At 36.3% G+C, this 17545-nt stretch overlaps 1 protein-coding gene across 1 annotated transcript in view; it reads right to left on the bottom strand.

The window, feature by feature from the left end:
• Nucleotides 1–16853, bottom strand: part of SESN3 (sestrin 3) — a 60949-nt gene extending 44096 nt beyond the window's left edge. Inside the window, exon 1 of the mRNA XM_063093675.1 lies at nucleotides 16538–16853. Coding sequence (XP_062949745.1) covers nucleotides 16538–16615 — 78 coding nt within the window. The 5' untranslated portion in view covers nucleotides 16616–16853. The remainder of the gene's footprint in view (nucleotides 1–16537) is intronic.
• Between the last annotated feature and the right edge of the window lie 692 nt (nucleotides 16854–17545).

Below are 17545 nucleotides of genomic sequence, written 5' to 3'. Positions count from 1 at the left end.
AAAACACGTTTATTGTTAAGAACAACCAAAAAGAAGCAGATGGTAAAAAATAATCTTCTGTAATCCTACCACCCAGAAATTAATACTGTTATTTTTGGAGTTCATCCTTCTGTATTTATCTTTTTAAAAACAAGAATGAGAAGCTTCATATACTTTATTAAAAAAAGAAAAAAACAGCCTTTTCCACTCAATAACTTAGTATGGACATCTGTTGTCTTCTATACATAGATCTATACACTAAGAGTTGCCCAGTATTTCACTGTACTTATGTTGCATAATTTGTTTAACCAGTTCTCTCTTTAACAGTAATCTCTAAGTATTAAGCATCTAGTGATGACGCTTTAAAGATGAGGGTTGACTAAACTGGAAACTAATCCTATATTGAGATATGATTTAGTCAAAGAGGAAACAACTATAGAAAGGAAAAGGACAAAAAAAGATTACAAATAATAATGTTGTCTTATGTTCTAGCCTCTAATGTACAGCATCCTCACTGACTGTTACTGAAGGCCAGGTGGCCCAGCAGCTAGAATCAAAGGCCTCTGCCTCTTGAGTGGGTGTGGATGCAAGAGGAAACAAGGGAGGTGGCTTTTAAGTAAGGTAAGTGATATCTGTAGACCCCAAATTGTAGAAATTAGTTAGGGGGAAAAATGGCATAATTTGTTAAGATTTTATCTTTAATCTTGTCACTGCTTCCAGTGTTCCAGAGATAATTCTGTTTAAATACATTCAAGAAATGACCCATAAGTTAGTCAGTGTTTTTATCCTTTATGAGAATAAGATTACAACCAGAGCTAGGCAGCTCTTTTTTCTCAGGCATGGACCGCAATTCTAATCTTATATCTGAGCTTCTCAACTTTTCTATCAACCAATACTTACCAATCATTAAGAGAAAGAATTGTATAGCATTTCGAAAAACTCAGATAAAAAGTGTTATGTAAAAAAAGATATGTTCTGCTAGCTTAATCAGTCATGCAATAACAGACAGGAAATATTCTCATACCTTACTCTTGCCATACTGCTATTTTAGACCATGAAAATGCTTTTTAAAATTTCCTTTTATATGAGACTCAGAGTCAAAAGCTGACTGTCCATTGCCATGGAGACAGTTCTATTTAAGGTACTATATTAGTCCTTTCCTCACAGAGGAAGGATAGAAAAATGGTCAATTGAAAAGCATCATTTTCCCTAGTTTAGTTTCTGGGGCAGCCAATACATACGGGAATTTGGAAGTAGGGTGGGGGACAATTTAATACAGCTCATTGTTTTTCCTGAGTAAGATCAATACAGGTTAAATTAGTACTATATTAGAGCCAGTATGTGGAAAACATCCATTACCTCAAAATGAGGTGCAACCAAAGAACAAAATAAAATTACTTAAAGTTACTATCCAACAGAACTGCAAGTAACTGAAAAGATCTTTGCTTTTCAAAGAACAATTTTCTATTTATCTAGGGTCCATGTAGAAGAAACATGCCTTTGTTTTAATTTGCCAGCTTCCTGATGTGACTTTCTGACACTACATTTGTAACTGAAGAGTAAACTACCATAGGTGAAAAAGAATATCCATAATTTATATACATATTTAATCTTGTCTAATAGACTCAAAAACAATTAAAAAAATACAATGTCTCAATCCTAAATCTGTCTTTAGGACAAATGTTATTTCTCCTTTGATTTAAGAAACAATTTTCTTTTCTCCATGAAAACTTAAGACATCAATCTTCCTTGAAATAAAAATAATCTAAGATGGAAAGACCCACCAAAGTCTACCAATGTTAGTGCTAAAACACTTATTTTTATGGAAGCAAGCAAACTGAAGAGATATTTTCACTTGATTTCAGCTGTAAACAAGCTTCCAAAACTCAATTCTCCTTTTTCCTTACGCTAAAGTTCAGAACCTCACAACAATAAAATGAGACATTTTTCTTAAGGGGAGAGTATATTGTACTGGAAGATCTCAAGTCTACAGCTACATTTTTAAAACAGGCAAAAGGAATTTTCCTGATTCTAGAACTGGTACTGCCACTGTCATCCATGAAGACTAGGATTTTAGATTAATTTGAAACAATTTCCTCTTTTTACCATATTTTTCAAACAATTGATAATCCATGTTGAATATGAAATGAACATAAACAATTCCCATTTGAAGAAACATTTGGCTAATAATCAATTCCTAGAGATAACCTGGAAGTATTGTTAAAATTTCTGATTCAGCAAGTCTGGGATGGGGGCCCAAGAATCTAACAAACTCCCAGATGATGCTGACGCTGCTGGATCCAGAACCAAACTTCATAACCCTGTTAATAAATACTTCAATCTTTCCCCAAATTAACCATTTTAAATAAACAATAGCTTCAGTCTTGGGGGAGGGGAGTAGTAAGGACAGTCAATCATAGCAATTTGGAAAGAATATTAATTCAATAAAGACCAATTAATTCCTAAAAATTGTTATCCTGTGGTTGGATAACTGATGTGAATTACAATGACATTCAGGAAAATAAACTCCTGACCAGTAAGTAGTAAATGACTTATCTCCTGTGAATTCAACTGGCCTTGAAAAACAAATATCTACTACAAAACAGTGAAGAGGAACTTAGTATTTTAATGTAAATCTTTCTTAGAAATAACCATAAACCAATTATGCATTACATGTATTCCAGAAAAGTATCAAATTTCTGTGAGCCAAATATAGCTTTTCCATTGACACACATCTTCATTTTAGAAATCCTTTATCTTAAAATGATGATCTATAATAGCACATTACATTTTAGTTTTCAAGTGCTCTATAGCTTCTATCAAATAGTTAATTATCCACAAACACTAAAATGCATTAAAATGACTATCAAGGTAGAATAAAAGAAAATGACCTTTTATAATAATAATGCATTCCTCTCCAATTTTATGGTTATATAATGTATACTTGTCACTGAAAAAGTGACAGACAAGTTAGTTATTCTAGAGGCCAAATTACTTCATTTTTATGACATCAGAGTGCTTTTTCTGAATGGTAACACAGTGGTTATTAGATGCAAAATTACTAAATGTACATGCCATAATCAGTACAAATTTTAATAGCACCGTAAAATGAAAGAGGGAACACTCTGCAGCTCATTGATGGCAACATCCTAGTTACTTACTCAGTATTTTAAAAAATCCAATTGTGCCTATATCTGAAGTTAAATAGTTACTGAGGTACTCATTAATTGTCAATTCTTTCCATATTCCAGGACAAATATGTTCTCTGCAATAGTTCTAATAAAGACCTAATAAGTATGGAAGTAAGATAAAAACATATGGTTGTTAGTAAATAATCAGTAAAGGAAGCAAGATAAAAACACATAGATATCATATACTTACCTTTAAAAGTTTAACACCAATTAAAAATAAAATGTTTTCCATTAATGGCTGCTTATACATCATGGATTTTTTTTTTTTAAACAAGGTACATTAGATTAGTGATTACTTCACAAGATAAGAGAATGAGAAAGATCATCCATATTTGTATATGGGTTATATGCATTTAATTCTCCCATATGTAATCATAATATACAATCACAAGAACTGGTCAAAAGCCTCCCTACCAGAGCTAATTTGAAGTATACATTATTAAAATGCATAACTGTCAATCTTCATTTGAATGGAAATTCTGACTGACTGAATAGGGCTTGAATCTTGCAGGTTGCACTGGCTGTGTCATTGCTCTGGGTATCAGTAGAGCTCAACCATAGAAAACATCAATATACTGATGCTTTTACAAATGTGCAACTTGGATAAATGCTGTCGCTATGGATTGAACGTGTCCCCCCAAAGTTCATGTGTTGGAAACTTGATTCCCATTTAACAGTGTTAAGAGGATGGAAAATCTGTCCGATAATGGTATTTAAAAGGTGAGGTCTTTAAGAGGTGATTGGATAGTTAGGACTATGCCCTGATGAATGGATTACTCTATTCATGGAGTAATGGATTAAAGGTTTAATGGGTTATCATGAGTGTAGACTAGTGGCTTTATAAGAACAGCACATGAAAGCACTCTTGCCATTCTCACCATGTGATACCCTGGTTGTCACAAGACTCTGTAGAGTTCCCACCAAGATGAAGGCCCTCACCAGATGTGTTCCCTGAATCTTGGACTTCTCAGCTTCCAAAACTGTAAAAAATAAATTCTATTTATAAATTAACCAGTTTCAGGTATTCTGTTATAAGCAACAGAAAACAGACTAATACAGGTGCCATGTTATACTCACTGATTAAATGCTCAATGTGCAACTTTTAAAGATTATCCCCATAAAAAATATTCTGAATAACTTGATTTTCCATTTTTAAATTACTGAGAGCAATCACTTCTGCTTATCAGAAGAGAGACTTGTTTCTACTGAATTACCTTCCACTCACAACACTCCCCAACACCACACTCACATACTCCTGTGTCAGGTATACCCTTGTCAACTCTGGAGTATGTGTATAGTTCACTTATTACATGACACATTTCTTTAGTGCCACTTTATTAACATTAGTTGACAAAAGCAGGTGGAGAATTAGGACTTTAACAAAATAAGACAATTAGTTCAACACTTTATAATTACTTACTATAGAAAAACTACTATGCTTGTATGTATGGCCTATAAATCTAAAATATTTATTATCTAGCCCATTACAGAAAATTTGCCAAACCCTGTTCTATACTATCTGTTAAGTTAGGGGAATAACTGAAGATCTCTGTGAGAAATATGTTGCAATCATCACACCACTTAGGTAAAAACCCTGATATTGTCATTCTATGTTCATTCAGTGTCTTATAGGTAGAAGCACTAAATGTTTGTGAACGAATAAATAAATGAATGGAAGATATTCATATAGTATTGAGTGATTTATAAATGTTAGTAACCTTAACATTTTTTGCCTAAGAATTTTTATTACTCAACAGTGAGTAACAAATAATATGATACCCAGCTTAAAATGCACCATGCTGGGCCAGAGCCTTAGCCAGTAAAAGGTACTAGGCATCTGACATAGAATCCTGATGAGCATAAAATGGAAATTTTTTCTATACTTTTATTTACCTAACCATGTATTTTCCCTTAGTTTTAAGAGTGCCAAATACTAAAAAGGCCTCTTGTATAATCAAAAGAATACTTACTAGTTAATGCTAATTTTGGGTGTTAAACAATGCATTTTGCCTAAAGAATATTAGAACCTAGAGCTTGTAGTTTTAACAGCTATACAACATAAAAATTAGTATCTCATGAGATTATTAGCTATGTAAGCCATACTCCATTAAAACAATACAACTACAACACAAATAGGTATTCCACATCCCAGCTGAACATCGCTACTTCAAGTAATACACAAAAAAGTTTTGATGGTTAAAAAAAAGAATTTGAAGATTACATGGCATTTAATGCTAAGGTATGTTACTTTAACTTAGGTATCTTTTGTTTTGTTTTCATTCTTTTTCTAGTGGAGTATATTTGCTGGACTGATTTGTTTTCCTATACCAAAAAAAATAGGATATACATGTTAAATTCCTAATTTCATATAAAAAGGGAACTTTGTGGGGAGTTAAAATTGATTTTTTTCATTTATTTTACCTTAAAGACAACAATGAGTAATAAAAAATATGTCACCCAGCTTAAAATGCACCATGTTGGGGCCAGAGCCTTAGTCAGAGTGAACAAGGATAAGCCAGCTAACACTGGGCCTCAGTTGTTCCACACCCTGCTTATCACCCAGTTTGTATATCTTTCTCCATTTCGACTCCTACCTGAATAACTGCATTAACTGTTTTAACAGTTTTTTCCTATTAGACACAATAATTAATTGACAAACTCATCCTGGGAGTGAACATATTAAGAAAAATATTTTTGCCAAAATCATTACCCTAATTTTCAGTGTTGAATAAACTGCTTAGGAAGGACAGTTTTCAGTGAAGCATTTACTTAGATTTCAGTATATATTTTCCTCTGGAACAATGTTACGCCTAGTGGCTAGTTTCCAAGCTACTCAGTAAATGCCTACTGAATGTATCTGCAGTATTAACACTGTTTCTATGGAAAAATCTCAGAGTTCTAATTCACGCAGAACCACATCTCCTCATAAATCCCTATCCTCAAAACATAAACCCTTTGTAAGACTTGCAACCCTTCTGTAGATGTAGTATTATGGGGAATATAGGTAGGGAAAGGCCAGGGGAAGGATACCAGTCCCAGGATTTCTTTGCTTCCTTTCACCAACATTTTGGCCTTAACACAGAAAGCCAAAATTAATGGTGGAAATGAGCATGCATGTTATTTCTTATCTTCACAAATAACTCATTTTTACTGCAAAAAATTTACCAGAAAGTGAGACTATTTTTAGAGGTCATATTCAAGAGACACAACATTTAAATGTTTCTAGACACTATCTTTTGTCACAGATACTACAATAGTATTAAATGATTCAATGTTATTGAACTAATGAATGACTGGTTGGCAGAAGGAGGAGGGTAAAGTATGCTGGGAAGTTAGGAGGAAAAATATCCTGAGATGAGGAAAGAATGGTCACATGATTGGGGATTTACATAGATAAAAGAGCTAATTAGATAGATTAAAACTGTTCAATAAGAACTTCAATTGTTTCTCAACTGATTTAATCTTATAAAGCACTTTTTTTTGCATTTCTAATGTAAAAATAAAGTAGTAGAATAAATGAATTTGAAATCACTCTTATTAATCTCTTGAATAATCAGGTCCTATTAAGTTTCATTACTTTTGCATTTTACAAGTCTTTTCCATAAAGAAAAAACAGGCAGGATGTAAGGCAATGCAGTGTTTATTCCTGTATAATGAGCCAGGCTTTGGAGTTCCACCTAGTTTCAAATCCTGAGTCTTCCAATTACAATGACCTTTAGGAAGTTTCTGAAGCCCTCTGAGACCCAGTTTCTTCATCCATATAATGTAAGTAATGATTCCTCATCGGTTAATTGTGATGCTTAAATGTGCTAACATATGTACAGCTTAAATACTTAGCATAGGCTATGGCACATGGGCAGTATTCAATAGAAGCTCTTATTGTTATTATTATAAAATGTGTTTTGAAACTAACAGTCATAGTCTCAGACAATTACAATGATCTTCCACAAAATCCAACTTTAGTTACCCATGAGGTAAGTTTGATTTTTCTAAATATTCCGCATATATATATCTATAATTTGTAAGATAAATTTCATTTCTTCAATTGACCAGTTCTATCTTTACTGTAAAAAGGATGAAAAGTAAAATATGTATCTAGAAATAATCACCCCAATGTCCACATCCAGCCTGGTAATGACCAAGCTGCCCAGAAGTGTCCTGGCTTCCACGGTGGGGGGAGGCGAGGGCCCTAACCACGTTGCCCCCCACACACAACAGAAGCCCCCTGGACTCCCCTGTTGGAATGAGGAAGGTGCCACAGCCTCAACCATGCCCCCTCCCTCATTCATCCTCCTCCCACTCTATCCCCCTTCCCCTCACCCCCTCCTAACTGCTCTGCAACATCTTAGCATGTAAAAAATTTAAAAAAATAGAAATAATGACACACCCCTCCATTACAAATAGCTATTGATTAGCAAAGAATGAAGAGAAAATAAGTCTTACTCAAATATATATTTTATACTTGTTAAGAAGTCGTCTCTGGTGCAAGAAATAATGTGGACCTAACTAAACCATTTCTATAATAGGTCATACTTACTCATATATATTTTCAATACATTTTTTATGAAGCATAAGGTAAAATGCCTGTCATACCTTATCAGAAGCTCTCAGCAGCAAAATGCAATGAGTTCTAAATAGGGATAAAATACCCCACAATATTCATGCGACCCTCGGAGGGCATCCAATATCCTGGCCCACAGACCAATGAATGACTCACTTCTGGGTGGATCTAAAAAGTAAAGGCTAGTTATGTGGTAGTCCTGGCCTATCAACAATCCTGTTTCACAGTTACCAAGGGAGTGCCTGCTGGCCAAGGGGATCACAGCTGGCTTGGGAGACTTTCAAAGTAAAGGGCCGGGGTCAGGGGGGAGAGGTGGCGATGGAAAGCCTTAGCCACAATTCTATAGTCAAACTGGAATTTTGAGGTTGTTTACAGAGAATCTTGGAAATATGAAGGTGTGCCCTTAACTACTCTAAAACATTCATCTCTTATATAACAGTAGCAGATTACAAGAGGTGGGGCATGTGTCCATATCAAAGCGATGGCCACTTTACATTTCTGAGAAGGACCAGCAGCTAAGACTGGCGTTCTCTTTCTGGGTGTCTTTACTCTGGGCAGACAAACATTCTTGCTCCCTATCAGAACTCCCTTCATAAAGTGGTATGATATTTAACTGAAACATTCTCATGGTTTTAAAATGTTCAAAAACAAAAACAAAAACAAAAATAATAATAAACAGACATCAGTGGAATTTATTTTCTCAAATAATCTTTGCTTTGCACTTCTGAAAGTGTTCCCTATAAAGACAACAAAATAGGACTGTAAAAAACAAACATTTCAGACATATTTTTGAAAATGAGAAAAGTTTTCATTTTATTAGTTATATATTGCATCCAATATAAATACATTGCCAGTATTTATATGTCTTTAAAGTAAAATCCCATTTTGTTAAAAATAAACTTTCCATTAGCTAGATCCCAAATAAGAGGCAAACTAATAGGACAAAGATATATATAAATTGTTAATTATAATTCAATATGTTAAGACCAATAAATGCAGTATAACTGTACAGCATGGCAGTCCAGAGGGTAGAGGGAAAGAGAGTTAGACAATTTGGAAAGGCTTTTGGGAAATGCCACCAGTTTTGAAGAAAATTTTTGAAAGTGATATAGGAATTATGCATGTTAACTATAGATTTTGACTGTACAGGACATATATTTTTAAATAGTTTACATCACACCTATATATAGGTTTCAGGTAACAATTATGGAACACAGGACTAAATGTTTTGGCTTCGTAATGTATTTACTATATTTAGTGAATTCTACTTCCTCCCCCAATCCTCACTCACATTTCAGTGATGTCTAAGGGACAGATTAGATATTGGTAGTCATTTGTAAGTCTCACCAGATCTAATCAGACAGAGTAAATAGATCCTTATGCCCATGCCTTCAAGACCACATTGAATTGCAGATAGTTGTTGGCTGCCACAGATTTCGTGTACAGTATGCCCCCCACCCCCACCCCACCCTGCTATACACATACACACACAATGAATAGTCCCCTATATCTTTGAGGACTGCAGTATTTCTAAGAACTCTCATATTCACAGCTGTCTTTATCTCCTGTCCACAGTGGCAGTTTTATTTTTCTTTGTTGTAACAATGCTTGTCATCAGTACACTACACTGATATTTCTCTTTCTTCTCTGATTCTTGTCCCTTCATCTGCTGCTGCTTCTCTGATGCGTCCCAGCTTTCAAGCCAAAAAGGCTAACCTTGCCACTCAGGGTCTTTCTTTCCTTTTTAGTCAAGAACCAATCAATTACAGCACAGTGGACATAATCTTTGGATCTGACCTTCCTTCATTTGCTGCACAGAACTAAGAAGAATGTTAGCTCCAAATAGCTTTGTTTTTTTCTCCCCTCTCCCTGGCTTTTACCAGGTAAAGAGATGCTCATGAAAATTGCAGGAAGATCTTCTTCTAGGATATCACTGAAAAGGTGCTAGGCAGCATCTGCAAGTCACCCACACACAGAATAGAAGTGACTGGATTGGCCTTATCCACATTCTCTGTCAGTGGTATTAGCTTTTTATTTTCCCCACAGAATTACATTTATATGTACCATACAGTGCCATCAGTAACTCTGGCTCAGCAGTTCTTTAATGTTTTAGTCTTGACCCCTTCACACTCTTAAAAATTATTGAAGACTCCAAAAAAGTTTTGTTTATGTGTGGGTTATAAGTGTCAATATATACTGTATTAGAAATTAAAACTGAAAAGTTTGTATGTTTAATTCACTTAAAATAATAATAAAAATCCATTACATGATAACATGTCACATGTTTATGAAAATATTTCCCCCAAAAAGTGAGAAAAGTGACATTTACATTTTTGCAAATCTCTTTAATGTCTATTTGACACAAAACACCTGAATTTTCTGCATTGTCTGTTGTGATATATGTTGATTAAATTAAGTGAGGAAAATCTGTCCTGACAGATATGTAGTTGGGAAAAGGAGATAATCCTGAATATTATATTTTGATACCACACCAAAACTCTACAAATTTAGTTTCCTAAACGTTAGTTGCAATGTGGAATCTGAAACCATATCCATGAACTTAACTTTGTAAGTTACATTAAAATCCATTTTCTATCTTGCATTTTGAACGGATCTTTTACCCATGCATAATTTTGATAAACAGTTTCTTAAAAATGAGTTAAGCGATCTTGAAAATTCAAGAAAAACTACTGACAATATTCATTGCCAGTGATAAATAGAATGGTGAAATCCAAAGATTATGTCCATTATGCTGTAATTGGTTGGTTCTTGGCTGAAAAGGAAAGAAAGGTCCTGAGTAGCAATGTCTTTATGCATTGGTCATTTAGAAAATATTGGCTCAATGATTTACAGCAGATCTTCCAAATGTTGACAAGTTTTATAATTGGGTAACAAAACATCACATCCATTAATATCATCCTACATCTCAAGGGGTGGCCTTTAAGGACTGGGAAGCTTTCAGGCTAATGGTAGCAAATACACATTTTTCAAAATTCTAATTTTTTCTTGAAAGGTTGGGTTTTGTCACTGGCAACAAATATTGTCAGTTAGTTTTCCTTGAGTTTTCAGGGTTGCATTACTCATTTTTAAGAAAATGTTTATCAAATATCCAAGTCTAAGTTACCAAAGTTTGTCTGACAGGTGCTCTTTCAAGTAAAAATGGAGTTACATGAAAAAAGTGGCTAGTTCAGCCTGTAACTAAAACAACTGCATACATTTTCCCCTTGAAAACAAACTGCCATGCAGTACGAGTGCTTTATACACTTCCCATTTTGTCACACAGGACATTAAAAAGATGGGCACTCCAGGACTAATATTTAACAGAATTTAAACTTTTACTGCTTCTTCAAGGACAAAATTAAGTGAAATCGGCATTCCCCCCCCCACCCTACACTGTTGAACGTGTGGTGATGAATAATACAGTAATCCCTGCTTGGTGTCGCTACCTTGATTTATACTAAGGGGCCAGCACAGTTTTACCCCCACTGTTTTTTCATGTAGTGATAAAGGCAAATAAAGTCTTAGTATAATTATGAACATAGTTTTGACCTCCCCGGCCCTCTGAAATGGTCTTCGATACCCACAGAGGTCGAAGGACAATACTTTGAGAACTTTATCTTATTTGATACTTTATCTTACTACAAAATTAACTAAATAACAATTAGAGAGAGAATAAAAGTAGCCAGGTTACTCCTCTCCTACTCTACTAACTGATCTATAATAATATATCAAACAGTGGCTAACTTTCAAACTTAACCAATGTTACCTGAAGAATTTCAGGTATCTGTGGGCATTCCAGAGACACTGAAGCTGGGAGCAGGGATATTCCCTGGCAGCCTCAATACTGCAGGGGACAATGAGAACACAGTTTATTAAAGAGGCAGTATTAAGAATTAAATAAACTTATTAGGTGTACGACAGAGACCATCCCACTTAAATCTTCTTAGTTTGAGAGAATCAAGATCATTGGACAGCGCTCTAAAAATTGTGAAAGTTAATATAAACTTATGTTATTATGACCCAATCCCTTCAAAAGGAGAAAATGAAAAGTATAAAGAAAAAAAAAAAAGAAAGAAAGAAATGGAGAGAAAAGATTAACAGACTTTTACTTCCATAACTCTTCTCCTAAAATAATTAAAAATTCTTTGCTTTACCCTAGATTTACCCCCACCTTTATTAAGCACAATCATCCTTAACTCTTCATCTTCTCAAACCAAATACCCATTTCCTTTATCTGCTGAAATGTCAAATAGGCAATTTTATTTATTTTAAAATCCAAAAGCAAGGCACTGGATTACCATTTAAGTGAGGGGGACCGGGGACGGAGAATACAAATAGAATTATGGAAATAAAAAAATATGCAAAAAGATCATTCTAACTAAAAGTATAATCTTTATCTCTTGTTTACAGGCAATAAACAGGACAGAAAAGTGAATATTAACCAAATTATTCAGCATGTACAAATTCTCATAACACACAAGAATTATGGTATTCTGGAAAAAGGTAAAATATATATGCTTATCCTTTTCTTCCTTATATTTACAGTTGTACTTCATGGTTTACAAAATACTTTAACACTATCTTTCTTGAGCTATGTAACGACCTATAAAGCAGGTAGAAATTATCTACATTTTATAGAAAAAACTAAGCTTCAAAGAAGTTAAGTAACTTGCTCCAAATTAAAAGACTTGTCAAAGGCCTAACTGTAAGCACATCTACATTAGTAGTTACGTTTTTTATTTATTTGATGATGGGTAGTTGGGAGAAGTGGCAGAACCCCTTTTACAAATTAAATCTTATATTGAACCTGAGCTATGAAGCATATAAATATACAAAGCAAAAATTTTAATAAGTATTTTAGTTATAAAGTAACAATTACTGATAATAATGTTTGCATTCTTACAAGTAAGTATTTAACATGAGTAGATATGTAGAGAAAGGAATTCTTTTTAAAAGGGCCAATCCCTTCATTATCAATGAAAATCTTTCTCATCAGTGACATGGTAACAAAAAAATTCAAATATATGAACAAAGATAGTAGATCAGTTATAATTCAAGGCCTGCACAAGAATCTTGTAACAAAAGATAATTGCAGTAGACTTCAATGTATTAAAATTATGTCTAATACATTTTTGTGTAGCTGTATTTTTAAATTACAACTTGAAAATAATTTAAAACATACTTAAAAATTGAATCCAACTCAAGCATGTTCAAAACCTTAAGCATTTCTCAGGGATCCATAGAAAGCGTTTTGAAAACCACTGCATAAAGGTTTGCTATCATAAATTCACTGCTTGATCTCTGCTTAGGTTATTTAAGATAATCAAGTAAAAAACTGCCTTTGATGATCAAAAATATATAACACAAGAAACCTGATTAACCAAAACAGAATATAATTACAAGTCCATAGTCAAAGTGAATACATTCTATTGGCTGAACAATATAAACTTGCTATTATCTGACTATTTTGACAAGAAAAATGAGGTTTAATATTTTCTATTTTAATCTAGTAGTATCTTTGCTTATAAAACTATCAAAAAGTTGTCAAAATATGTGATTATATAAGTAGAATGAAAAGTGCAATAAACACACAAAGATGTATCACTAGAACTACCTAAACATATTAAGAATTTTTAAATGTTAGGTCCTCTAACTTAAAGTGTAGAGTTCTAGTCACTTAAATAGTATTAACTGCTCACTCCTCAAAGTCCATTGTATATGCCAGCTTTTATTCACCGGAAGATGAGTGGACTGACAATTACCTACCTTCCTCAAAGCAGTTTGGCACTCCACTTCTGAAATTAAAGGATCATGTTCACCTAGGTGTCAATGGAATTTCTTCGAGCAAAATCTATTAAACTTAAAAACTCATCAACTTTATGAAGTAAATAGAAGCATTTCCTCTTTTATTAAAAACTTTACTGAACTGCCTCATTGGCAACAGAACAGGTTAGACTTAGTAGGAGTTATGTATTTAAGGATAGTTTTGTTTTTCATTCTTTTCTTTATATGGTTACCTCTCCATTCCTTTTACTGACCTAAAGTTACCAAATTAGGTACATTCGATGTTTTAAGTCTCTTTCTTTTGGAAGACACTGAGCCAAAATTATTAAGGCACTTCTAAGAATAAAGGTGATTCTCATACAGTATACGGTTCAATATTCAGATATTGGGTTAAACTAAATTGGGTTAAACAAAATTCATTTGAAGGTGAATTCAATTCTTTTTGGAATTCCCTCAAAATTCAACAACACTGCAACAAATTAAGCCACTTACAGAGAGAATAAAAGCTTTCTCCCACATATAAAGGTTACCCTTCCCCCATCATTAGTGAGGATTATAACAGCAGAGAGCAATTCAAACTGGATGCACATGAGTTTCATTCTTCCATTATAAACTACGTGAACTGAAATTCAAAGTGCTATGACTCATTTGGTTATTACTGAACACTTTATTAAGTGGAAAACACAACATAAATTCAAATAATTGCATTTTGAGAGTTATAGATGAATTTTACTTATACTCTTTCTATCAAAAAGAAAAACATGTCTTTATCAGAAATAAACTCTTACATGCTATTTTTAGAATGGTGAAGAATTTAAAATGTTAGACACTGATTTAAGAGCACTTGAAAATAGCACTCTTAAAAAGCTACAAATGTTGCCAAGTCATGTCATAACTGGCTCAAACAATCCTATTTCCTTCTAAAGTATTCCATGCTACTGCATGAATCAATATTAAATACCTTGGAGTTACTAAAAACTGGAATATTGGCAAAGATGTGCATAGTGATTATAAAATATGAAAATGTGAATACCCATTTTCCACATACTTCTTTCTTTTAATAATGGTTAGAAATGAGGATGTTCTTTCTAGGTAAATAGAAATAGTTTCTTAAAAGCTAAGAGGAAGATGTAAAGATGTGTCAAATACTAGCAAAGTGTCATGGATCCCTAACCATAGTTTTCTCAAAAGAAAAATAAAATAGATATTGAAGCCTAATATCACCTCCAAATGTTTTATTATCCTAACAAATTGCCAGAGCCATTAAAAAAAAAAAAAAGTATTGAAGTCAATATAGATTTTTTTCCCTTACTCAATTAAAAAAAAAAAAAAAAAAAAAAAAAAACTTGCTGTCATTTAACCAGGATTGAGTTAAATCAAACTTGTGTCAAACACACGTTATTTTCATGTCAAAGACATAATTTATCACTTTTAAAGTTAGGATTTTTTTTTTTTTTTTAAAGCTAAGTTCAGATGACATCTGGCTCTGCGGTGAAAGAGTTAACATTCAACTAAGCTGATCTGCACTCCTGATCCATTACATTTCTCACAAGCTGCCCTACAATGAGCTGAGCAAGTATCAACTGTAATTCGATCCCCGAGTTTATGGAAAAAAAATAACTGCGCATACTTAACAAGCACATTTAATAAAAATCTGTTTCAAGAGAAACATATCCGATAAGCACAGTTTAAGGCATATTTAACCATTCAATTAATTTCAAATCTGCAATCCCTTTGCTTTCCTCACGCTCTCAAATAAAATAAAATGAAAAAAGAAAAAAAAAAGGAGCAGCCCTACTGCAGGGAAAAGAGGCTTGAAAAACAACTTTGATTGGCACTTGGCCTGACCCACAGAGGAAGAAAAACAGTTTTTGGACAAAGAGCGCAAATATTTGAGCTTGCTTACTTACGTGCTCTTTCTCTCCTTCTTTAATATATGAAGAACAATTTCAAAGTGAAGTGTATTTAGAGAAATTGACTAAAAACAGTACCATATTCACCTCAGCCTTTCAGTCCCGATGCATCTGCACAGCTCAGCAATTTTAATTCATTTGTACACTGGACAAACAGAAGCACTTCGCCTAATGTTTCCTCTTAATGAAATGTAAAAATAGAGTTTAAAGTAGAATAAACTGATTATAATATTACTCAGGAGTGGCTGTTAAAATCTGATTTAAAACTGTTCCCGGTCTAGAGAGACATTTTTTCATCCCGTTCCACCCCTCCTTTCCCCCCTCCCCCAAGCGATTATGCCAAGTAAGCTAAACAATACAGAAGTAAACTTTCTATCAATCACTCTGGAAAGTAACAAGCTGATAGTGCGTCTGATTTTTCTGAATCAGCACAGGGGTGGGGGGGTGCTAAGGAGGGATAACCCACGTCCACCTTCTCCTCCCCCAACCCCAGCCTGAGGAATTGTAAGGTCGAATAGCATTTCCCATGGGCATAAAGTTCCTGATGCTTTACTAGTTTCTTTCATGACTGAACTACAGACACAGGACGACCATCAAAAGAATGGGAAAAGAGGGTGCTGGGCAAGGCGCACAAGGCAGAAGCAACCGAATAAACAAAAACAACACCCGCAAGAGTTAGCCACAGCAAAGAGAGAGCCAGGTTCCTCGAGACCAGTCCAGGCTGCTCTGATTTCATACCGACCTCCATCAACAGCTAAACTGCACAGGGAGGAGGATCGAACGGGTCCCTCCCTCCTTCCCTCCGCCAGAGGAGCAGACCGAAGTAGCAAGGTAGGGAGGAAGGCGAGCCGGAAAACAGACCATAGGTACCTAAATAAATACAGAAAATCCCACCCCCTCGAGACTAGCCTCTGACTTGGCGGAGATAAAATGCAATAGCAGCCCCAACCTTCCACCCTCAACCCACGCCCCCTTCCTCGGTCTCCGCGTAGGGACGGTGTCCGGGGTTCCCTTTGAGCCTCTCCCCCGTGTGCGCCCGGGGCCGAACAGCCCGCGCCCGGCCGGCAGGAAGCGCCCCTCTCGGGCCGGACCCCAGGCCGAGCCCGTACCTTCCGCAGCACTTTCCGGCAGTTGGTACAGAGCAGGTAGTTAGCGGCGGCCGACGGGCTGCTGCCGCCCCGGTTCATCGTGGCTGCAGGCGCCGAGAGCGAGGGGGAGGGCGAAGGCGGGCGGCGGGCCGGGGCCGGGCTGTCACTGCCGCCGGCCGCGCCGCTGCGGGGCCGGACCGTTCCCCGCCGCCAGCCGCGCTTCAGCCTCTACCTCCTCCGGACGGGATGTCGGGACGGGAGGCGACGGCCTGCGAGCGAGCGGCGCTGCCCGAGGCGACCCACCGCGGCGGCTGCCCAAGCGACGGCGGAGACGGCGGCGGCTGCTCCTCACCGGCCCGTTGTTCCACCCGCCCCCATTCTCCAGACCCCCGCCCCCGCCAGGCTAGGACGAGCAGCCGCCACCGCTACCGCCGTCGCCGCCGCCGCCGCCGCAGCGCCTCAGTGCGGCCCCGCCCCCGCCGCCCCACCACCTTCACCACCTCCACTGTCGGGTACCGCCCCCTCCTGCCAATCCGATTGCTCCGGCCACGCCCTCAGGGCGCTAGCCAATAAGCTCCTAGAGCCGGCTAGGGAAACGCGTCGACCAATCGCAAGGACCGAGGTTGCCTTGAATCTCCGGGCAAGTTAAGTTTATCTCCGAGGCTCCGAACTGAAAGGAGATGGCGGGTTAGTTAGGAAGTGGAGTAGGAGGGAATACAGTTTGCTCGGCTCCGCCAATAAGAAAAAGAGGGTCTGTCTTATGCAAATGATCCTGGAAGACCAGTCCAACTCCAAGGCAAGCCACGCCCTCCCATAGGTCCCTGCAGAAATGGTGAGGAGAGTGAGAAAAATAGCTGGGAGCTAGAGCTCGCTAGAGGTCTAAGACTGAGCTACACATTTCCTGATCTCTTGGGAAAGGGGGAGGAGGACTAAAACGTTCCCTCCATCGGGTTAGTGGTTAGGCTTTCTCTAAGCCAAAATTTAAGTTTAGCTTTAAAGAATACTGCACTCATGTAGCACTTTGCATCC

The sequence above is a fragment of the Cynocephalus volans genome, chromosome 4 (assembly GCF_027409185.1).
Source record: "Cynocephalus volans isolate mCynVol1 chromosome 4, mCynVol1.pri, whole genome shotgun sequence".
Taxonomy (NCBI): domain Eukaryota; kingdom Metazoa; phylum Chordata; class Mammalia; order Dermoptera; family Cynocephalidae; genus Cynocephalus; species Cynocephalus volans.
The sequence above is the reverse complement of the archived record's forward strand: the minus strand, read 5'-3'. Positions and strand labels throughout refer to the sequence as shown.